This window comes from Miniopterus schreibersii, assembly GCF_964146895.1.
Source record: "Miniopterus schreibersii genome assembly, chromosome: 12".
NCBI classification, from domain to species: domain Eukaryota; kingdom Metazoa; phylum Chordata; class Mammalia; order Chiroptera; family Miniopteridae; genus Miniopterus; species Miniopterus schreibersii.
In genome coordinates, this window is record NC_138112.1 from 12,309,307 (window position 1) to 12,331,954 (window position 22,648).

Below are 22,648 nucleotides of genomic sequence, written 5' to 3' on the forward strand. Positions count from 1 at the left end.
TGCCTATAAATTCTTTAGTTAATCACTCCCCACCCACCGCCACCTTCCCTCTTGAGATTTGTCAGTCTGTTCCATGCTTCTATGCCACTGAATCTATTTTGTTCATCAGTTTATTATATTCTTTAGATTCTACATATAAGCGAGATCATGTGATATTTGTTTTTCTGTGCCTGGCATATTTCTTATTATGACTTTTGCTACTGAATGACCTGGGTTATTATGTAGTTTGTTAACGAATATTCTGTCTATTCAATGCCTACTAGAGGGCTACATCTATCATTATATTACCTGTTCTGTCTCCAGGCTCATGTTGAAACCAGACACAGTGGTTCCGGGCTGCCTGTCGCTGCTTCAGCCAATTAAGCAGAGATAAGGTTGAATCATATATAAGTGTTTATTCCATTATTGCTAGCAAAATGGGAGAGCAGTGGGATTTGTCCACATAATCTCTACTCTGCCCTTCCATTATTATCTGGCTTGTTATGTAGGACGGCATGCAAGGGGAACGTGGCAGGGGGAAGGGTGGCTGTAGGGTCTGTGGTTTATGTGTTTCCTTCCAGGATCTTGAAGTCTGATAACAAGGTAGTTCATTTTCAGTGATGTTAAAGCCCAGTTCTGCCAGTTCCTAGGACCAGAGAATGGTCTGCATTACTGAGGTAAACTCCTGGAGGGGGGTCAGGTTCCAGGCACAGCAACCAAATCAAAGGACACCTTTGTTCTCGAAATGCATCTTCTTTTCTGAGCAATGGACCCATCCAGGCCCAAATGTGCCTCTTATCTTTTTACAGCTGTTTTTCTTCTTGCAGCACATCCTCCAGTTTCCCAGGGTCTATAAGAAGAAACCTCATATCTATAGTTAGTAAGGTGAATAATCATTAAACAGCTATGGTCCTATTCCTATTAGGTGCCCTCCCCCTTTTCACAACTACGGTTAACAGAGCATGATCAGCATCTCTACTCCCAACAGTGCCAGTAGTTATTGAGTCCTGCTTGACCTCCTGAAATAGGGTATTGAATAAAAATTCTTTGTGAAATGTCTTGAGCTGCTCAGTTTCTCAACTGCCAGCTGAATGGTTTTATAGCTGCTTTGGTTTTTTTCTTGCTTGGTCTCTGTGTAGTTTGCCCCAGGGATGTTTGGATGCTGGAGCAATTCTCATCGCTTCTATTTGTCAGGAATGACTCACAGAGTACTTCTTTTTTAGGAGTTTATTGCTTTAATAGACAAATGTTTCATTATTTTCTGATATTCAGTACAAACTGGGGGGAAAAAGAAATTTTATTTATAAAGCTTAAAACGACAAATACTATCTGGATATTGGGCATGCTTGACCACACCTCCAACCTCAGATTCAGCCCTCAAATTTGCATATAATCAATAGAGTATTTACAGCCTCAGAAGCCAAGTAATTTCTCCTTCCCATTTTTATCTTGACTCCAGGCCTCAGACTTTATTCTTATCTGATAGTCCTTGGAATATTTACATTTCTGAAGTTCTGTCAAATGTATTGTCTCTGCTGTGTAAGCTTCATGTCCCTTTATCCTTTATGACTTGTGATAATTTTCATCCTCTCAGTAGTGCCCTTAGCATTAAAAGGATCAGGATCTCCCCTCCTAGTGGGAGTATATTTCTTTTGCAGTTGTGTGCGCGCATGTGCATGCTTTGTATCTGCCAAGGTTATTTCTTTTTTTTGTTTTAATTTATCTTTATTGTTGAAAGTATTACAAATGTTTCCTTTTTTCCATTGATCCCCCCCACCCTGCACCCCCCATCCCAGGCCTTATTTCTATATGGTTGTGTATATTGATGTAGATGTGGTAAGAAAGCATAATTCCGAAATGGGATATTTAGTTGCATCATAGTACAGTCCCCATGACATTGGGCAAAATCTTTTCCTTTTTATCCAGTGTCTCTAACATTCAGAATTTCTATGGACAAGTAGATCTGCTGGTTTGCGGGCCAGAAATAAAAGCTGTACCTTGTTTGATCATGTTTGCTTTTGTTCATTGGATTCTATTTTCACTTTTCAGCATTTTCCCTACCAAGTTATGTTCTGCAGATCTCCTGTTTTTGTATAATTTTCTCATCTTTCAAGATCTCTTGGAAGCCAAAATTCCCTTTTGTGTAAATGGGACAAATGAGATTCTGCTGGCAGTTCTTAATGTCCTCTTTATCTCCCTTATATTGAGTAAGATCTCCTTTATTCATGCTCTAGACAGTGAGGATAATGGCAGAGATAAACCTATTTCAGCCAGAAGTCTGCTGCAGTCTGTTTCATAGTGTAACATCATCAGATAGAACATTTTGCTTTATTTGGAGCCTTCAGAGTACCAATTCTTTTGTCATTTAGAATTTGTGCATTTACTTTGTAACTAGACAGCAGCATTGTATCACTCCAGCTATACTGTAGAACTAGAATAAAATTTATCATTTGAGTGTAGAAAACTACAGTGGAAGCCCATTTAGAAGATTAGCTGGAACCAGTGGTTGGTTGCTAATTGAAAAGTCACTTAAATTGGGGAATAATAATAATAAAAGATACATACAGATTTCAAACATTTTATTTTAACTTACAAATAAATTTATTCACCAATATTTTGATGTAGGGCCTTTCTTTCTGTGAGGGTCCACAGTCTGCCTTGTGTTTCCAGTTTTCATTTTTTAAAAATGAAACAAAAGCTTAAAGATATCCATCTGAGTTTTTGTTTTTATTTTTAAGATTTTATTATTGAATCACATCTACAACAGTTTATTAATTTGTTTACTTCCACTGAGTCAACAACATTTAACTTAATTTTTTATAGGGGAGAAAACCTGTCTTATTCGATTTTCATTGGTTTACATAATTTTAATTAAATAAAATAATTGCAAAACAAGTGTAGCCAGCAAAAAGCGGTTTGGGAACATGCTCAATTGACTTGGTAAGCATACAGCTCAACTGATGAGAAAAGAATTACATGAACATATTGGAGAGTTGCCTGTTAGCAATAAGCATTCAGGGCATGAGTGTGCTTTACAGAAGAAATGGAGCATATTGATTGGTTAATGGGTGTCTGTTATAAGAACTTTCATTTATGTGACCAGCATTGTCTCAGACAATGTGGGAAATACAAAAATATTTCCAGCCTTGATTTTCCTCCTCAGATTTTGGACCTGGATATCCAATTCTCTATGTGACATTTTCTTTCCTCTAAATTGAAACTCATTATTTTTCATTGTCAGCCATTTACCACTCACTGCTATTCTTCCATACGAAATAAAACAAACTTTTGCTCTTCCTGGGTGTCCTGCTCTGGCTAATTGTCCACTAATTGATTAATTTAGAACCTGGGAAATATTCTTGACATGTATTTTGAAGATTATGAGTTTTGCTCTCAAGCACTGTTTTATATCCCACATCATTTTCTTTTAAACATATAATTCTAGAGGTATAATTGTCATACAGTAAACTGCACATATTTATATAGACGCTCATGAAATCTTCACCACACTCAAGACAATATATCCATCATCCCCAAAGGTTTTTTCATCTTCACCTGTTCCTCAACACCTTAGATTACTTAGTATTTACAGAATTTTTTAAAACAGGAATCATACAATATGTACTCTTTGCAATGTGGCTTCTTTCATTAAACAGAACTATTTGAGATTCATTCAAAGTCTAAGCTTAATTGGTATCTTTACTTTCTTGATGAAAAATATAAGAACTTTAGTATACTTTAACTCCATTACTCCCTTCTAATCTTCGCCTACTCTTATTGTGTATTTGAATTCTCTTAATTTTTAAAGATATTTCTTTGGCTAAGGTCTGGAAACAGCCCAAGTGCCCATCAGTAGATGAGTGGATAAAAAAGCTGTGATACATTCACACCATAGGATACTATGCAGCTGTAAAAAAGAAGGATCTCTTAGCCTTTGGCACAGCATGGGTGGACCTGGAGAGGATTATGCTAAGTGAAATAAGCCAGTCAGAGAAAGACAAGTCCCACATGATCTCATTCATATGTGGAATCTAATGAGCAAAATAAACTGATGAATGATAGATACAGAGACATAGAACCATGGAGCAGTTGGACGAATTTCAGAGGGAAGGTGGGGTGGGGAGTGTGTGTGGGAGGGAGTAATCAAGAACTTAGATGCATACATACATGACCTATGGACACAGCCAATAGTGTGGAGAAGATCGGGGGGGGGGGAGGTAGATGCCAGGTGGAGGGGATCATTGAGGGGAAAAGGGGGCATCTGTAATACTTTCAACAATAATAATAAAAAAAATAAAAATTAAAAAAAAAATTTTTTTAAGAAAGGTATTTCTTTGGTTTATATATAGTCAATGTTCATTTAGACCTGTTTATCATCTTTGCTCTTTATTCCTTTTTGTATTGAACATTCCATCTGGGATCATTTTCCTTTTGTATAATGTACAACATTTAAATTTCCTTTTGTCTGTGTCTGCTGTTGGCTAACTCCATTTTATTTTTGGTCTGCAAGTGTCTTTATTTCACCGTCATGCTTCAAGGCTGTTTTCACTGGGTATAGAATTTGAGGTTGGCAGTTATTTTCTTCCAGTGCACTAAAGTTTTCATTTACTTTCTTCTGGCTTACTTTATTGCCCTGGTTACCTTTGAAGGTAGCCTTGGTTTCTCTGTCTTCTTTTAATATTTTTTAATCTATTGTTTTCCATAGTTTTATTTTGATGTGCCAGGTTATTTTGCTTATTTTGATGGGTTTGTTTATTCTGCTTAGCAATTTATTGGATTTCTTGAATCTGTGGATTTTTTCTGTAAATTTTAGAAAACCTTTATCCATTATCTCTATAGATTTTGCCTCTATCCCGTTCTCTCTCTTCATTTACCTTTTCTCTATATTCCTTGTTTCACTTACCCTGTCTGCTTTGTTTTCTGTATTTTGTTTCTCTATGCTTGACTCCAAATAAGTTCTTTTGAAACTGAGTCTTTCTTTAGCTTCATCTGACTTGCTGTTAAACCTATTCATTGATGGTCTAATTTCGGTCCTGGTAGTTTTGTTTTAGGATATGTATTTGCTTTTTCTTCAGATTTATTGTCTTTTAAAAAATATCATTTCCAGTTCTCTGCTGAAATTTTCAAGCTTATCATTTATATCTTTGAACATGATAACCACCTTTTTTTTTAATCCTCACCTGAGGATATTTTTCCCATTGCTTTTCAGAGAGTGTGGAAGGGGGAGAGAGAGAGAGAAACATCTACGTGAGAGAGACATATCGATTGGTTGCTTCCTGCATGCTCTCCAACTGTTCCAGGGGTGGAGCCTGCAACCGAGGTATGTGCCCTTAGCTGGAATTGAAACCAGGACCCTTCAGTCTGAGGGCCGATGCTCTAACCACTGGGCCAAACCTACTAGGGCCCATCTTTGTTTTATAGCCTGTGTCTGATATTTGAATATTTGAGGTCCCTAAGGTTTATTTCTGTTTTCCCTGCTAGAATATATTTTTCCAGAGCAGGTACTGTGGTTTATTCTGATTCAGAGTGTTTGAGATGAAGTCTGGTTTTCTATATTTATAGAAAGCTCACAGGCAATTGTGACATTTAGGTAGGATTTTGAACCATTGAGTTAGAAAATGCTGAAATGCTAAATCTGTATAGTATCAACTCCAAAGACAGTGGGATTTCAGATTAATCTTTCAGACATAGAATAAGTAGAAGTGAAGTAATATAGGACCCCAATGGCAATTCTAATCACCATTCAATTAAATATTCCAGTGCAGTGCTAGAAATGGAAAAAGTTAAAGCCTGTATGTATTGTTTCCATATCCATACATGTTTGCACTGCGACTGGATTCAGCTTTGGACAAGTCAAGAGACTTGTGTTCTAGCTCATTCCTCTTATTTTAATGGGCCATCAAGTGCTTTCATTTCTGTGCTTTCTGCCATAAATTGAAGTTGGCATATAATTCTTAAATTTTAATTGTCATAAAGAGATGGAAAGCAGTTAATAATAATAATAGTAGCTACTGTTGCTTCCACTCCTAGTACCAACACTATCATTACCGTGATCATCACCACCAGCAATTACCTTTTTTTAAATTTTTTGTCTTGTAGCTATTTATTGATTGATTGAATTTATTGACTTTATTGGGGTGACATTGGTTATTAAAATTACATAGGTTTCAGGTGTACAATTCTATAGTACATCATCTGTACATTGTGTATTCATCAACCCAAGGCAAGACTGCTTTCATCATAACTTATTCCCCACTATACCCTCTTCTACCTCCCCCCATACCCCTTCTTTTTAACTGAGATATAATTGACATAGCATTATATTGGTTTCAGATATTAATAATTTATTGATAAATGTATATATTGTGAGATAATCACAGTAAGTCTGGTTTACATCCATCACCATACATAGTTAAAATATTTTTTCCCTTCTGAAAACATTTAAGATCTTTCTTAGCAACTGTCAAATATGTACTACAGTATTGTTAACTATAGTCACTGTGCTGTACCTTACATTCCAGGACTTGTTTTTATAATTGGAACTTTGTACCTATTGACCATCTTCATCCATTTTGCCCCTCACCCCCCCTTACCACCCTCTCCAACCTCTGGCAACCACCAATGTGCTCTCTGTATCTATGAGTTCATTTTTTTCTTTTTTTAGATTCCACACAGAAATGAGACCATATGGTTATTTGTCTTTGTCCAACTTACTTTACTTAGCATAATGCCTATATAGTCCATTCATATTGTCACAATGACAGGATTTCTCTCTTTTTTGTGGCTGAATAATATTCCATTTATATATATGTATATATATATCACATTTTCTTTCTTTATTCATCCATCGATACACACTTAAGTTGCTTCCATGTCTTGGTTGTTTTATAATGCTGCAATGAATGCATATATCTTTTTGTGCTAGTGTTTTAATTTTCAGATAAATACCTGTAAGTGGAATTGCTGAGTCATGTAGTAGTTTTATTTAAAAATTTTTGAGGAACTTCCATAGTGTGTTCCATTGTGGCTGCCCCAGTTTACATTCCACCAACAGTGCACAAGGCTCCCTTTTCTCCACATCCTTGCCTACGCTTGTTAGTTATTGCCTTTTTGATAGTTGTTCTGCCAGGTGTGAGGTAGTCTCTCACTATGTAACAATCATCTATTTTATGGTTGTGCTATAGGTCTTGGTAGGTACTATAGTAAGTGCATTTGTCCTTACAAGGAGCAGTCCAGGGCCCCTGGAAGACATACACGTGACTGCTATTGTTCTTGTTACTTTGGCTGTCTCATTTTGGTTATCTGTGCTTATGAATCTGTTGATTTATTTTGCTTAAGGAGAAAAGCCCAGAAAATAAATAAATGGAATTTAGGGAGTCTTCTGCCCCAAAATGTAACATGTGCCACCCTATTTTTTCGAATAAATTGTTTATGATGAATGCATTTACTTATTCAAAACATTTGTTGAGTGTAACCTACTAAACACTCTTAACAAGTAAGTAAGAATTAAATCTAAAAAAAAAAAATTTAAGCTAATATATTTCATTACCTCTATAGCCTTATCATACACAAAGTAAAACTTAATTTTACAAAAGTGGTTTGTGATTGACTCTTCTTTTGAGAGTCCATTTTTGAAAGGTGGTGGATTCCATCACAGATCCTGAAAACAAATGAAACTACATTGTGGTAAATGAGAGCTGATAGCAATTTTCTCAGTGCAAACACATAAGCATGATTGTATTATCTCATAGGCATTTATTTAAGCTTGGCATTATACATCTTGAATATTGAATATTCAGTGATGGCTAAAGTGTCTCCAATTTAGCATCTTTTCTTTACAAGCTTTTCTGTTATGCAATATTTATTTTGCTCTCTATTGTGCCATTTTGCAATGTGTTTAGACAAAGTAAAAGATGCCTTCTCTTTTTATTTTACATTTTACTTGGGCTCAGCCAGATGAAACAGTTGAAAATCATCTCTCTTTGGGGCAGAATGGATGATGGATCTGTTCATTCTGCAGCTGGGACCTGGTTTTGTTAGGCCGAGTTGTGCTCGAAAGGTAGAATTTGCTGGCATGCATTAAAGTAGATTTGTTTGTGGTGTTTTCTTTAACATTTTAGCTTAATCTAATTTTGCTTTATTCACATACGCAGTACTATAGACAAGTTCCCAGGTATGCCCTAAATGTGTGCATGGTACCTGATCAACTAGGAAAGTTTGCGCACCAGAAACACGAAATAGTGCTCTGCTTCTCACATCCTCTCTCAGAAGCAATGAGAAATAAGTTCCTTTTGGCTACACTGGTATTTAGCTGGTGCGTATTACTACTTGCTGGACCATTCTTTGTATCATAAGGTACCATCTCATCTTCATGTTCTAATGTGAGATTTTTTCCCCCTTCCTGACAAGAATATTGAGGCCTATACTTTATAAAATTGCTTCTCACTGCAGGACAAGGGAGCAGAGCTTGTCATTTTCAAATGGGAGGTATGTGTCCTGGATGTTGGTTTCAGGGTGTGTTGCTGCCTTAGTCTCCTTTCTTTGAGTTTCACAAGATTCCATTTTGAAGAAATTTAACAAATGGATTCAAGACTCGTTTTTGTTGTTTTAAAACATACTTTGCTAGTAGGAGTGAGAGAAGGGAAGTGGGTTTGTGTGGTTTTTGATTTTCGCTTTTCTTCAAGGAAGGGAACTAAGCAGGCTTATATGGCATAGATAGAAGATTTAAAGATCACTGACATTAGCCATTGGTCTCCAAGGTGTCCTAGGCAAAATCTGTATTAATTCCAATGTCTTGGAAAAATCTGGCATACCAGCAAACTTCTCTTTCAGCTACTTGTCAGCTTAGCAAAGTGTGCTTCTAGGAGTATCATCTTTTGTAGAGAGACAGAAAACTGTACAAGTTTTACTGAAAATGTTAAAAGTTCCTCTTCTCCCCCACAATGAACTAATTATCTCATAATCTGGTGGGCTTCCACATTTGTAAGCCCAGAGAAAGTATGTAAACAGACATTTTTGACATTGCTCTATTTCTTCCTTGTAGCTTCACTCTTGTGTCCTTGCAATTGTGATTCCTTCTCTCTTTTCCCACTTGTTCAAACGTGTTAGGCGAGGCTATGATGAGGCATGTGGAATCACTGGTTTGCTTTTTAAAATAAACTCATTTCATTTGAGTCCAGTGAAAACATTAGTGCAAATACAGAGGATTTATATTTGTCAGGCTGTGGGAAGCAAGCCGATGTCTATCTGTTCTGCTAAATTCTTAGCTGTGAAATGTTTTCCACATATAGTCCCTTCTGTCGTCTCAGCTTTCATCATTCTCTATGAATCACGTGTCATTCTTCACATTACACTGTCTCTTGCCTATATACGCTTCAGAATTTCAAAAGGTTAAAGATCTTGGCCTGTTTCTAACCATAAAGGGTCGGGATTAAGTTTGTCTTCTTTTTCAGAAATGTTCCTAGCACCAATGTCTTCTTCGATGTCCTGTTCATCCAGCACAGAGATCTGTTTCATTCCTTCATGTACTTGTTTGTTATGAATCTTATCTTTACTTGCGTGATAGAGTGATAGCTGTGCCTGGGGTTTTTATTCTGTTGTATTTTGGATGTGTAAAGGTTTTATAAGATCAGAATGTCTAAGGCTTTATGGTTGTTTGCTCTGAACTGAATATTATCCTCAGTCATGCCCCATGAGCTTTCTGGAAACTTGATCTTTATTGACTCTGCCACCTCAGAAAATAAAGAAAATAGGTAAAACCAAAAAGAATAATTGGAAAAAACTCCTGTGGAGCAAAGCTGTCACGTGGTAGAATGATTCAGCAGTTGCAGGGAGCATTACTGGCTGTGAATCTTTAGTGAATTTTTTTAAAAAGTTGTTTTTTGTATGTCTTTTAACAAGCATTATTTAGTTAAGATATAGGTACTTTAAGTATGATACTGATAATATTTCATTTTTGTGGTGGAATGTTTTAAGAAAGTTTTCATAGAAAATGCACATTTAATTTCATAAATAAAAATTATTTTCTAAATTAAAAATTTATAATCTCACATTATATAGCTGTGAGATAATAGAAAAAATATATATTGGTCCCTGCCCCAGGTTCTTGGCACAGAACTCCTAAAACCCTATGGTTTCCTAAGTGATAAGACATTAGGAGCTTCTTCTGTTACAATATTTTTGTCTTGCACTCCGGTTCCTAGCACAGAGTTCCTAATCCCTTTGAATTTCCTGGGTGATAGCAATGTGTTTTTTTGTAATGAGACGACTCTTGTTGGGCTTCTTGATGGGGGCTGGTCACCAGAAAGCTCAAGCAGTGATTAGAAGCTTGGAATTTTCAGCCCTGCCCCTCATTTTTCAGAGAGGGAAGAGGGGCTGGAAGTGGAGTTAGTAATTGACCCTGCCTACGTGATGAAGCCTCCGTAAAAATCCCAGTGGCAGGGGGTTTGGGGAGCTTCCAGGTTGGTGAGCACATGGCGGTGCTGGGAGAGCAGTGCGCGTGGATAGGGCGTGGAAGCTGTGAGCTCCTTCCCACCTACCTTGCCCTGTGCTCCTGTTCCGTCTGGATGTCTGTTTTATCCTTTGTTATGCTCATTTATAGTAAACTGGTAAACAGTAAGTTAAGTGTTTCCAAAGGAATTAGTGTCATGTCCTCGCTTCTCTTACCAGTTCTAATCATTTTGTTGAAACTGAGATTTCCCTATTTTGAAATCATTACTCTTTGTTGATTGGAGAGAATGTATATGAATTTCACAAATATATAAGTATTGTGTATTTGTAAAACATGTTGACTATTAATTAGCCAGAAACGGTAACCCCTAGGTGGTCAGAGAACATGTCTCTTACTCACCATTGCAGCCTTTGATGCCCCACACAGTGATTAATATATCCTATTTGTCTAATGAATGAATTGGAGTCTAGTCTTTCAGAATATTTTCTCATCAACAGTTTTCATTCCTTTAAGCCACAGATGATTGTCCTTAACAAAAATATTTAATGACTGTGTTCGTTATTCTTTCCTATATGTAGGCCTTAGCATCTATTCAGAAAATTGAGACCTATATATATGGTTTAAAAATGGCCACAATGGGTTTTTATTCCCAACATTTTATTATGAAAATTTTCATACAGAAAAGTCAAAAGACTTGTACTGTAAATACCTGTATACCTACCACCTCATTTAACATATATGCTTTATAGAATATCTGTCCATCTATTCTTTCATTTGTACATTTTGGGGAGAAGTCACAGGCATCAGTATACTTACCCCCAGAAGTTCGGAATTCATCTACAATGTCTATAAATAGAATGCTTTTGAAAGTAAGCCTATTTGAAATTATATGTGGTCATTTAGAACAGATAATTGTTGGAAAATTAAATTCTATCATCTTATGTTAGTTTCAATATTTAGATTGGAAGGTCAGATGAGAAAAGTATAAACCAGCTTAGACCTGTATAATTCTTTGTAGTTTCCAAAACTATTCATGTGTACCATCTAATTTGGTTATTATTAATAGTAGCCGACAGTCCCTGAATGCTTACTTTGTGCCAGGTACCGTACTATGTTTACCTTTAGTAAAGAGACTGTGCTACATTCTCTTCATCCCACTGATACTTGGTTGTCATATTTATTTTTCAAATGGATTGATATGTTCACTTAAAAACATATTTTTAAGCCCTGTGGCATGCATTTTAAATTCACATTTGTCAGCTGCTGCTATGTTTAGACTGAATTCTTTTGGTGTTTGGGTTCCTGAGAACAGAAACATTTTCTTAGGTATTATAGGTTGCTATTCATAATAATATTTGAGCACAGCTTGGGAAGAGTAACTAAAATGTTCTCGTGTTATCTGATTCTCTTGTAAATTAGCCTCTAACATCCAAAATAGGTGACTTTAAAGGCAAAGTGGATTATATGAAGATCTGCATCTAATAATTATTTCTCCTTGGATTATTAATTAATTATTATAATCCTGTTAATAACAATAGCCACTAATTTTTGTATTTACTGTGTGCCAGATACTGTGATTTATGCCATTATATGTTTATTTTATTAAAAACAGGCACAGAGGCTTAAGTGGCTTGCTTGTCCCCTAGGTCATACGGCTAGTAAATGGAAGAGCCAGGATGTGAATGTTTGAGCGCCACAGTCCTTGCATTTGTCCCACTGCCCTAGTGTTCTGTGGAGTATGTAGGATCCTCAGACCACCTGCATCACAATTTCCTGGGGTACTTGCTAGAAGTGCAGATTCCTGAGCCTCTCACCCTAGACCTGCTGAGTCTCTCTATGGATAAAGTATGTTTGTCAGTCATTTGGTTGATTTTTGTGTGCACCAAAGTTTGAGACCCACACTTCCATGCTATTCCATAAGCAATGTCATGTTTGAATCTCTGTTAGCCTAGAAAGACAGCCAGGATCACTGAATCATTCTTATCCTTGGAGTGCATGATACTCTGGATTAATCTTTATGCTTTTGCCTTTACTTCAAGATCGTCATGGATTTTAAACATCCAGATGGGGTCACAGTGCCAGTCATGTTGCCTCGTCGGAGTTTGCTGGTGATGACAGGAGAATCTAGATACCTTTGGACTCATGGGTATGTATTGAGATGACCTTGACAACAGGATACCCTTGGCTTTGTGAGGGTTCTCACTCTCCTGTGTGAGCCACCAGAACCATGCCCCAGGCCTGCACATTGAGTCCTCTGGGTTTAAACCCCCAGGGACACCTATTGCTTTTTTAAATATTAACCTTTTCTTTTGAAAAAAATTCAAATTTAAAGAACAGTTGCAAGCGTAGTACTGTGAACCCTCTTCCCCTTTCACCTGGATTTACCCATTGTGAACATTTTGCCGTGTGTTTTATTGGTCTCTCACATGTTACCGTTATTATTATTTTTGCTGAATCTTAGAAAGGTAGGTTACTTCATTTCGTATTTCCTAAGAGCAGGACAGTTTCTGTGTCAGAGGCTGGCAGTCTGGCTTGTGGACCAAATTCAGCCCTTAGTCTGCTTTAATACAGCTCTTTAGCTAAAAATGGCTTTTATATTTTTAGAGGGTTGTAAAAAACAAAAACATAAATAAAGAATATGCAACAAAGACTGTATGTGGCCCTCTATGCCTAAAATATGCCTAAAATATTTGCTACCTGGCCCTGTAAAAGGGAAAGTTAGCCAACCTCTGTTCTATAAAATTACAGTGCAGTTCTCAAATTCATGAAATTCAGTATTGATAAAAGACTCTCATCATACTGTTATACATTCAATTTTTTAACTTTTGCCATTGTACTTTATAGTATTGTCACAGACAAACCAGAGACTATCAGGAGTTAAAGCAGCAAAACCAGATTTTACTCAGGAACTACTGCAACAGGGGAGAAGAGACTAAAAATAAAACTGGGCTCAATTTTAAATATAACAAGGAAAAGTAGGATTTATAGCCAGGAAGCCCAGGGTTGGGATAGGGCTTGGTGGATGGCAAGTTACTAAGAGGAAACCTCAGTGGTAGGGAGGATTCTGGCTAAATCAACCGTGGGATTCTTGCTGAAGGCAGGTCAGGGTGATCAGACTGGGGAGGGTAGTAGGGAATGAGGAATGTGGTCAGCTGTCAGGATGATCAGGCATCAAGGCTGGGGGATCGTGGCTAAACTGACTTAGCAGGATTCTTGTTAAAATGGGGCTCTTGGAGGACATGCCCAAATATGGAGCCTAGTCAGGCTCAGAGGAGTCTGACTAAACTTTGGTCAAGCAGAGAATCTTTGCCAGTAGTTCACGATTAGTTTTCCCTCTAATCTAGGATTCTGTCCATGATTCTGCATTACCTTTAGTTGTCAGTTCTCTTAGTCTTCTTTAATTTGAAACAATTCCTCAACTTTTCTTTGTCTCTCATGACACTGACACTTTTAAGGAGGCCATTTGTTTTTTAGAATGTCCCTCAATTTGAGTTTGTTTGATTGAATCTAATCTGAAAGAAATGGGTTATGCACTTTTGGCAGGAATACATCTTCAGCCTTTTGAGAAGGAAGCATCACACTCCTAAAATTTACACATATTGTACTTAAAATACTGCTGAGTTCTGTGCTTATTATTAATTCTGTCCCACTTGGTGATTTTAGCTGATGTATTTATAAGAATTCTGGGAAATGAACATGTAAATGAATTTGTAACCTGTCCTAAATGTGAGCCATAAAAACAGATGGCCTGATTTTGTGCACTGAGGCTTAAATCTGCCTGACTCTTTCATGGCCACTTAAAAGAGAATATTTATATTTTCTCTTTTTAGGATCAAATATGGTAACATTTAAACTTAAGAGTAATGGTGTTATAGCAAATACAAAGTAACAGATTACTTTTTATAGGCCTATATTTTGAAAATATTTTAGTTTATTCTGAGTAATGGTACAGATTAGTTCTCCTAAACATCATTTTGATCACATTAATCTCTTGTTCAAACCATGTTGTGCTATTAAGTGCTAGGAGTAGTATCTGTGGAAGATTGAATTGGAGGTAATATTTATTTTAAAATCTCTCTCTAGAACCAAAATTCTCTATAATAGTTTCAGGGGAAACAAACCTCAGTATTATTTTTAATGGCTTCCATTGACACTCATTGCCTGTGATGTGAGAGTGTGTGTGTGTAGGAAGAGAGTGAGGAGGAGGGAGAGTGTAAGGGGTACGGGGCACAGATAGAGACAGGAGCAGAGAGAGACTGACCACACAGATGATATACCAGCCATTGAGGTTTTCACCAGAATCTCTGTGTGGAAGGGAGAATAGATTGAAAAAGCACATTTAGCCTGGCTGTGCATGGCTCAGGGTTGAGCGTCGGCCTAGAATCCAGGAGATCGTGGTTCGATTCCTGGTCAAGGCACATACTCGGGTTGCGGGCTTGATCCCCAGTGAGGGGCGTGCAGGAGGCAGCCGATCAGTGACTCTCATCATTGATATTTCTATCTCTCTCCCCCCCTCTCCCTTCCTCTCTGAAATCAATAAAAATATATTTAAAAAAAGAAAAAAAAGAAAAAGCACATTTAATACACTTAAAAATACAGGGTGGGGCAAAGCTAGGTTAACATTGAAAATAGTATAATTAATAAATAATACAAGAATAAACTCTTGTTTCTTGTACTTACAACAGTTAACCTACTTTTGCCCCACCCTGTATGTATAAACTATAAGAAATAAACCTTAATAAGAAATTTTTTATCTCTGTGCTATAAAAAGCACTAGAAAACACTATTGATGGATATGAATTGAAGAAGGTTGAATAACATGGCCCTATAATATTAATTCCAAACACTTTAAATTTGATCTAGTTCTATTTCGTATTCTAGCCACCGTGCCCTAAAGCAAAGGTGGCAAACCGGAAGCACATGGGTCAAGCACAGCAGTCAGACTATTTGGAAGGAGCAGTGGTGGTCCACGTGGTAGCATTTAAAAAATTGCCTACATATAAAAATCAGGAGTGTCTACATAAAAACCTGAATTTCCTGCTTCTTTTGAAAACTGGGAAAGTCTGACAGCACTGGGCCACAGTATCATTTGGCAGCAGCAGCCAAGACTATCAATGGCTTTTTTTTGCTGGGGCCCACATTTTCAAGTGCTCTACAGTTCCCACCAGTTTCTACGACTCCCTGAACTAAGGCTGACTATCACTTGCAGATATCACTGTGCTTGTGCTATTGTTTTTATCTTATAACAGAGTAAAATGAAAATTAAAATTTCTTGAACTCATGTTGGTATTAAAAGTAGAAAAAGGAATACTGGAATGAGCAGGAATGCATGTGTTAAGAAAAATGGAAGAGAACACTTTGTTTTTTTGAAATGAAGACTATCCTCATGTGTTTAATAGCAAACAGTATATTTCTAAACAAATCCATCTGCTTCACTCATTTTGTGTCATTTGACTGTCCTTGGGAGGCATTATTTCATGAGTTTATGTGAACTCTCCTTTTAACTTATTTTTGGAGCATTTTCTTTGTGTCCGGCATTGTTGTAAAAGCTTTACATTATATTAACTCATTTAACTCACATAGTCAGAGTGGAAAGTGTCTTCCATGGTTTTGTCCCCATTTTTAAAGGAAATTGGAGCATAAAGAGGTTACATAACTTGTACAAAGTCACAAAACCATTAAGTGGCAGAACCAAGATCAGAGGCCAGGCAGCCTGGCTTCAGGACCTGTGCTCTGAACCAGGTTATAGCTAAACTCTTTTGCTCCTTTCCTCTGAATTTATACTGTGCTTGTAGCCTTCACACTGTTTATAACTCTTGATGCAGTAAATTTTCCTTTCCTTTCTACTTACTTTTTTAAAGACCCTATACAGCTCAGCTTTGACTTTATAAATTTATAAAGCTGCTTCTGACTGCATTAGCCTGAAATAATTTCTCCTGTATCTTAACTCCTAAAAGGTTGTATTGTCTGCGATATTTTTTTCTATTTTATTGAACTATTATTTAATCTATAAAAATGTTTTCATTTTTAAAAAAATATTTTTCCAACTAGATTATAATTTGAGTGCAAGGGGAAAAAAGTTGTTCAGAGATGTTTAAAGAATTCATTATTGTTAACATGGATTATCAATTTCTAAAAATCTGAGATTGATGTCAAAAGTAATTTCGTACAGCTTGACTTTTGCATGTGATTTAACTCTACGCAGGTGAAGTAATTGACTTCAGAGAATCATCATGGAGAACTAGTCCCCAAGAGAGAAATTTGTTTGCTAGTAAGGGGTTCAAGATACTCATTGTTCTGAAATACTTTGCCTTTGTTCAGTACTATAGTTTTAATCATTTTAAGCTGTCAGAGTAACAATCATATAAATTCAGGCAATAATTGCTTGCTTTTACTTCTAAAAAATTTTCTTTAGGGCAAGTTCTTTTAAAGAGCCATTCTCACAACTTGTTTTATGAGATCAGCATTACCCTGACACCAAAACATGTCAGGGACATTAAAACAAGAGAAAATTATAGACCAGCTTCTCTCAGCGATGCAAAAATTCTTTAACAGAATCTTAGAAAATCCAATCCTGTGATATGTAGAAAATATATCAAGACTGAGTGGAGGAGGTTACCCCAGGATTGCAAGATTGGTTTAACATCTGGAGACCAAGCAATGTAATTAACCACATTAAAAGAACAAAGGAGAAAAATATATAATCATCTTGATTGATGCAGAAAATGTTTTTGACAGAACTGAGCATCCATTCATGATAGAAACTTGGCAGACTAGGACCAGAAGGAAACTTCTTCAATGTGATGAAGGGCATCTGTGGAAACCTCACAGCTAGCCTTGTACTTCATGGTGCAATATTGAATGCTTTTTCCTGAGAAATTGAAGTGGGCAGGGATGTGTGCTCTCCCACTTCTACTTAGTATTATGTTGGCTGTATTAGCCAGCATAAGTCAAGAAAAAGAAATAAAAATCATACAGATTTGAAAGAAGTAAAACTCTACGATCGTAGATATAAAAAATCCTTGGAAATCTACACAAGTGCTAGAACTAATGAGTGAGCATAGCAAGGTGGTAGCATACAAGGTCAATGTTCAACACTTAATTTTTTGGAAAATGAAATAAAATGCTTTTAAAAATAACATCAAGACCTGTAAAATACTTCTTTCGGTACTCTGAATTAAGTAGTTAATCAGTTATGGTGTGGTTTAAAAAGCTGTCAGCCTGGGAATTCTGATCCTTTTTCTTAAATTGAGATTTAAGTCTCACACAAATACACACACATAACATTGTATTAGTTTCAGATGCACAACATAATGATTCTCTATATGTATATATTATGAAATGATCATCATAGTAAGTCTAGTTACCACCACCACAGAGCTACAAATTTTTTCTTGTGATGAGAACTTTTAAGATTTATTCTCTTAGCAACATTCAGATAGATATACACTGTAGTATTATTTAATAGTCGCCATACTGTGTGTTACATCTCTAGGACTTATTTTATAACTGGAAATTTGTTCCTTTGAACTAGTTTCATTCATTTCACAACCTTCCCCCCATACCACCCCCTACCAACTCCACAACCACCAATTTGTTCTCTGTATCTTAAAATTTGTTTTTGTTTTTGCTTTACTTTCCACATATAAGTGAGATCAATGGCATTTGTCTTTCTTTGACTGATTTCACTTAGCGTAATGCTCTCAAGGTTCATCCATATTGTCGCAAATGGCAGAATTTCTTTCTTTTTTATGGCTGAATATATTCCATTGTGTGTGTATTACATTTTCTTTATTTATTTATCCATTAATGGACAAAGGTTTTTTTTGTATCTTGGCTATTGTAGATAATGCCACAATGAATATGGGGGTGCAGGTATCTTTTTGAGTTAGTGTTTTTGTCTCCTTTGGACAGATACTCAGAAGTGGAATAGCTGGATGATATAGTAGTTCTATTTTTATTTAATTAATTAATTCATTAATTTTTAATCCTCATCTGAGGATATTTTTTCCATTGCTTTTCAGAGAGAGTGGAAAGGAGAGCGAGCGAGCGAGGGAGAGCGCGAGGGAGGTTGATTGGTTGCCTTCTAGATGTTAGAAAAAACTTACCTGGCTCTTAATAAAGAGGTATCAGCAACTGAAGTGTACAATAACACTTTTTTCTAATTTGCTGAGATCTTTCGGGCTTAGCACATTTTCTGTGAATACGAAACCCATTTCTGTAGGGTAAATAAAGCAGAATACTTGGCCTCACAAGATTTAAATCTTAGGAATAAATTTAATGAAAGATATGCAGTGCGTATACACTGAAAATCATGAAGTATCACTGAGAGAAATGAGAGAAGGCCCAAGTAAATGGATAGAGATGCCATGATCATGGATAGGAAACTAATGTTGTTAAGATTTCAGTTGACTTCAGATTGATCTAATGATTCAGTGTATTTCCAATGAGAATATTAAGGGTCTTTTTTGTAGAAGTTAATAAGCAGATTCTGAAATTTATAAGAAAATGTGAGTAATCAAAATAATCTTGAAACAGAAGGACAATGTTGGAGGATTTATTTTACTTGATTTTTAAGACTTACTATACAGCTACATAATCAAAAGGGTATAGACAAATAGACCAGTGGGACACAATATATCTGCACATATAATGTGGTTGGTTTTTGACAAAGATGTCAATGCAGTTCAGTCCGGAAAGGAAATTTTTCAACAGATGGTGCTGGAACAATTGGATATTCATGTGGAAATAAAATGAACCTGGATCTACCTCACACCATTCACAGAAATTCATATGAGGTCATCATAAATTTAAATGTAAAAGCAAAAACTACAAGACATCTAGAAGAAAATACAAGAGGATATTTCTGTAACCTTGAGGTAGGCAACATTTTTTTAGAAAGATACGAAAACACACTGTCAAAGGAAAAAAAGACAAAACTGCATCAAAATTTAAAATTTCACTCATCAAAAGATACCATTGAAACTGAAAAGGCAAGCTACACATGGGGAGAGAATATCCACAGTACAAATATATTAGAAAGGATTGGGCGTAAGATTTAAACAGACAAAAGGATCTATCAATGACTAATAAGCTCATTAAAAGATGTACAGCATCATTAGTCATCAGAGAAGTACAAATTAAAACCAGAATTTCATATCACATGCCACACTTTTTTTAAATGGCTAAAATTAAAAACTCAGACAATACTAAGTGTTGGTGAGAATATCAAGCAGCCTGGAACTCTTATATGTTGCTGATGAGAGTATAAAATTGTGTATAACCACCTTGGAAAACTGGTAGTGTCTCTCCCTATGACCCACCAATTTTACTCCTAGGTATTTACTCAAAGTAATAAAAATATATGCCTAAAAAAGAAATATATAATAAAATATATATCTAAATATATATTATATATAATAAATATATATACCTAAATTAGATCTAAAATATATATCTAAAATAGAAATTTTACTCCTAGGTATTTACTCAAAGTAATAAAATATATATCTAAAAAAGATATATGTGTATATATAATAAAAATATATGTCTAAAAATATGTGTATATATAATAAATATATGTGCTAAAAGACATATAATAAAAATATATAAAATATCTATCTAAATATATAATATATAATAAATATTTTTCTAAAATAGATATTTTACTCCTAGATATTTACTCAAAGTAATAAAAATATATATCTAAAAAATATGTGTTTGTATATAATAAAAAGATATATCTAAAAAAGATATATAATAAAAAATATAAAAGATATATATAGTAAAATATATATCTAAAATAGATATAGATGTAGATCTATATGAATGTTCACAGAAGTCTTATTTGTAAAGTCCCAAGCTGAGGATACCAAAATATCCATCAACATGAGATTTGTGATAAATAAATTGTAGTGTGTTCATACACTTAGTGAAGGGACAGTGAGCTACTGATAGACACAACATAGATGCATCCCCAAATTATTATGTTGAATGAGCAGAGCCAGACAGAAAATAGTGCTAAGTATTTATGAAATTCAATAAGTGTATACTAAAAGTTGTCAGGACAGCGGTTCCTTCGAGGTGGGGAAAGATTGAGTGGAATGGGGCACAAGGGAATTTTCTTGGGTGATGGAAATGTTCGAGATCTTCATTGAGGTGGTGGTTACATGGTTGTATACAATTTTCAAAACTCATTGAACTGTACACTTAAGATCTGTGCACTTGACTCTCTGTAGATTTAACTTTAAAGGGGCCCTATTTCCTTACCAAATGATTTCTTTTTGCCACTTGAAAACTTTCTCTTCCTCCAAAGATTCCCTTTAAGCTTTCTTACAACCCACAATGGCTTATACTTGTCTCTTTATTTTTCAGTCTTTGATTTTTACTTACTGTGTTTATATTACAAAATTTATGAGTCAACCGTGCACTCTTTTTTCTGTTCCATTATCTGTTGTTTTCTGATGTGAATGTACTTGACCCTTACCTAGGTTTCACTTATTAAGAAAGTTGTGTTTGAAATTCAAATGATGGTTATGTATTTGTCAGTTTCTGTTAGATTTTTCACTTTTTTTTTTCTTCATTTTGATGCTGTGTTATTAGTTAGGTGTATACAAATATATAGGGCTTTTATATCTTTTTGTTGGATTAACCCTGTTATCATTATGAAATGTCCTTTTTATCACTAATAATACTTATTGCCCTGAAAGTCTACTTTGTCTGATTGAGCTATGCCACTTTTCTTTTAATTTTGCTTGGTATATGTAAAATATATGTCTTTTGTACATCTTTTTTCCATCATTTTATTTTCAACCCTTCTCTGTCCTTATATTTAAGATCTTTTGTAATCAGTGTATAATTGGATTTTATTTTTTTTCAGTCCAGTCTGAAAACTGTTGTTCTTTAATTGGAATTTTTAGTCCTTGTACATTTAACATTATTACTGATACTGGATGTAAATTTACTATTTGTTTCTTCTTTGCCTCATCTGTTCCTTGTTGTTGTTTTTTTCCCTTCTTCTCGGAATTGGTATTAAATATTGTTATTCCATTTTCCCCTTGAATAATTCATTAACTGTATATTCTTTTTTGTTTTTTCAAATTCTAACCTGAGGATATGTTTTTCATTGATTCTAGAGAGAAAAGAAGGGAGAGGGTAGATAGAGAGGGAGAGGGAGAGAGAGAGAGAGAGACATTGATAGGTTGCTCCCATATGCACCCCGACCAGAGATCGAACTGGAAACCTGGGTATGTGCCCTGACTGGGTATTGAACCTGAGACCCTTTGGTGCACAGGACAACCCTCCAACCAACTGAGCGACACCAAGCAGGGCTGGACATTCTTTTAATATGATTATCCTGAAGATGACCTCTTAAAATATATAACTTCTGTTTCTATGTTTTTTCTGCAGTGCTTAACAATTCAGGGAATCCAGTGGATATTTGCAATACATTCTGCTAGATTTACTCTATTTCCTTAATGTTTTTAAAGGACCTGAAATGTTTTTATGAATGGCATGTTAAATAAACTATTTTGACTGTTGTTTTTAGAATAACGCCCAGAAAATTTGATACTGTTCAAGCATCCAAGGGTCACAAAAGTGGAGTTATCATTGGTGATGTTGGAGACTTAACTTTAAGCAAGAGGGGAATACGGACATCATTTACATTTAGGAAAGTGAGGCAAACACCTTGTAACTGTGGTAAGTATGTAATTTTGGTTTTATTGTAAAACGGAATAAATCAAGGATGAAAATCTTTTAAAGTCCCAACAGAAACAAGGAGAGCTTTGTTTTAACTTCTCTAATGGCATTTCCCACATTTTGTCTGGTATTATGTATGTTTTTCTTAGCCTCCCCGATTAGAGTTTATAGTCTCTGAAGGTAGGGACTACATCTTACTCATGTTTATTTTTTACAAACCATACTTGAGCATAGTTGGATGCCAAATAAATATATATTTTTCGAAGTCACAGTTAAGAGTACTACAATGGTAGGATATTAACATCACAAAAGTAGATTTTGTTGGAAACAGCTTGTCAAGTTTTTTAATTACTTCTCATTAACCCCAAGGGGAAATTGGAGATACAAATCTGAGATAACTCTAGGGGGACAAGCAGTGGTTTTTGTCAATTTGGAAATCTATGAAGGAATAAAAGAAGTACATACTCAAAAACTTGTCAAGAGGATGCTATTTTGAGCTGTCTACACAAGTACGTCATG

General features: G+C 35.5%; 1 protein-coding gene across 1 annotated transcript in view; it reads left to right on the plus strand.

Moving 5' to 3' along the window:
- The window catches only part of ALKBH8 (alkB homolog 8, tRNA methyltransferase), a 53,678-nt gene that overhangs the window by 20,146 nt on the left and 10,884 nt on the right, over positions 1-22,648 (plus strand). Inside the window, exons 8-9 of the mRNA XM_081152919.1 lie at positions 12,469-12,575; positions 21,978-22,129. Coding sequence (XP_081009045.1) covers positions 12,469-12,575; positions 21,978-22,129 — 259 coding nt within the window. The remainder of the gene's footprint in view (positions 1-12,468; positions 12,576-21,977; positions 22,130-22,648) is intronic.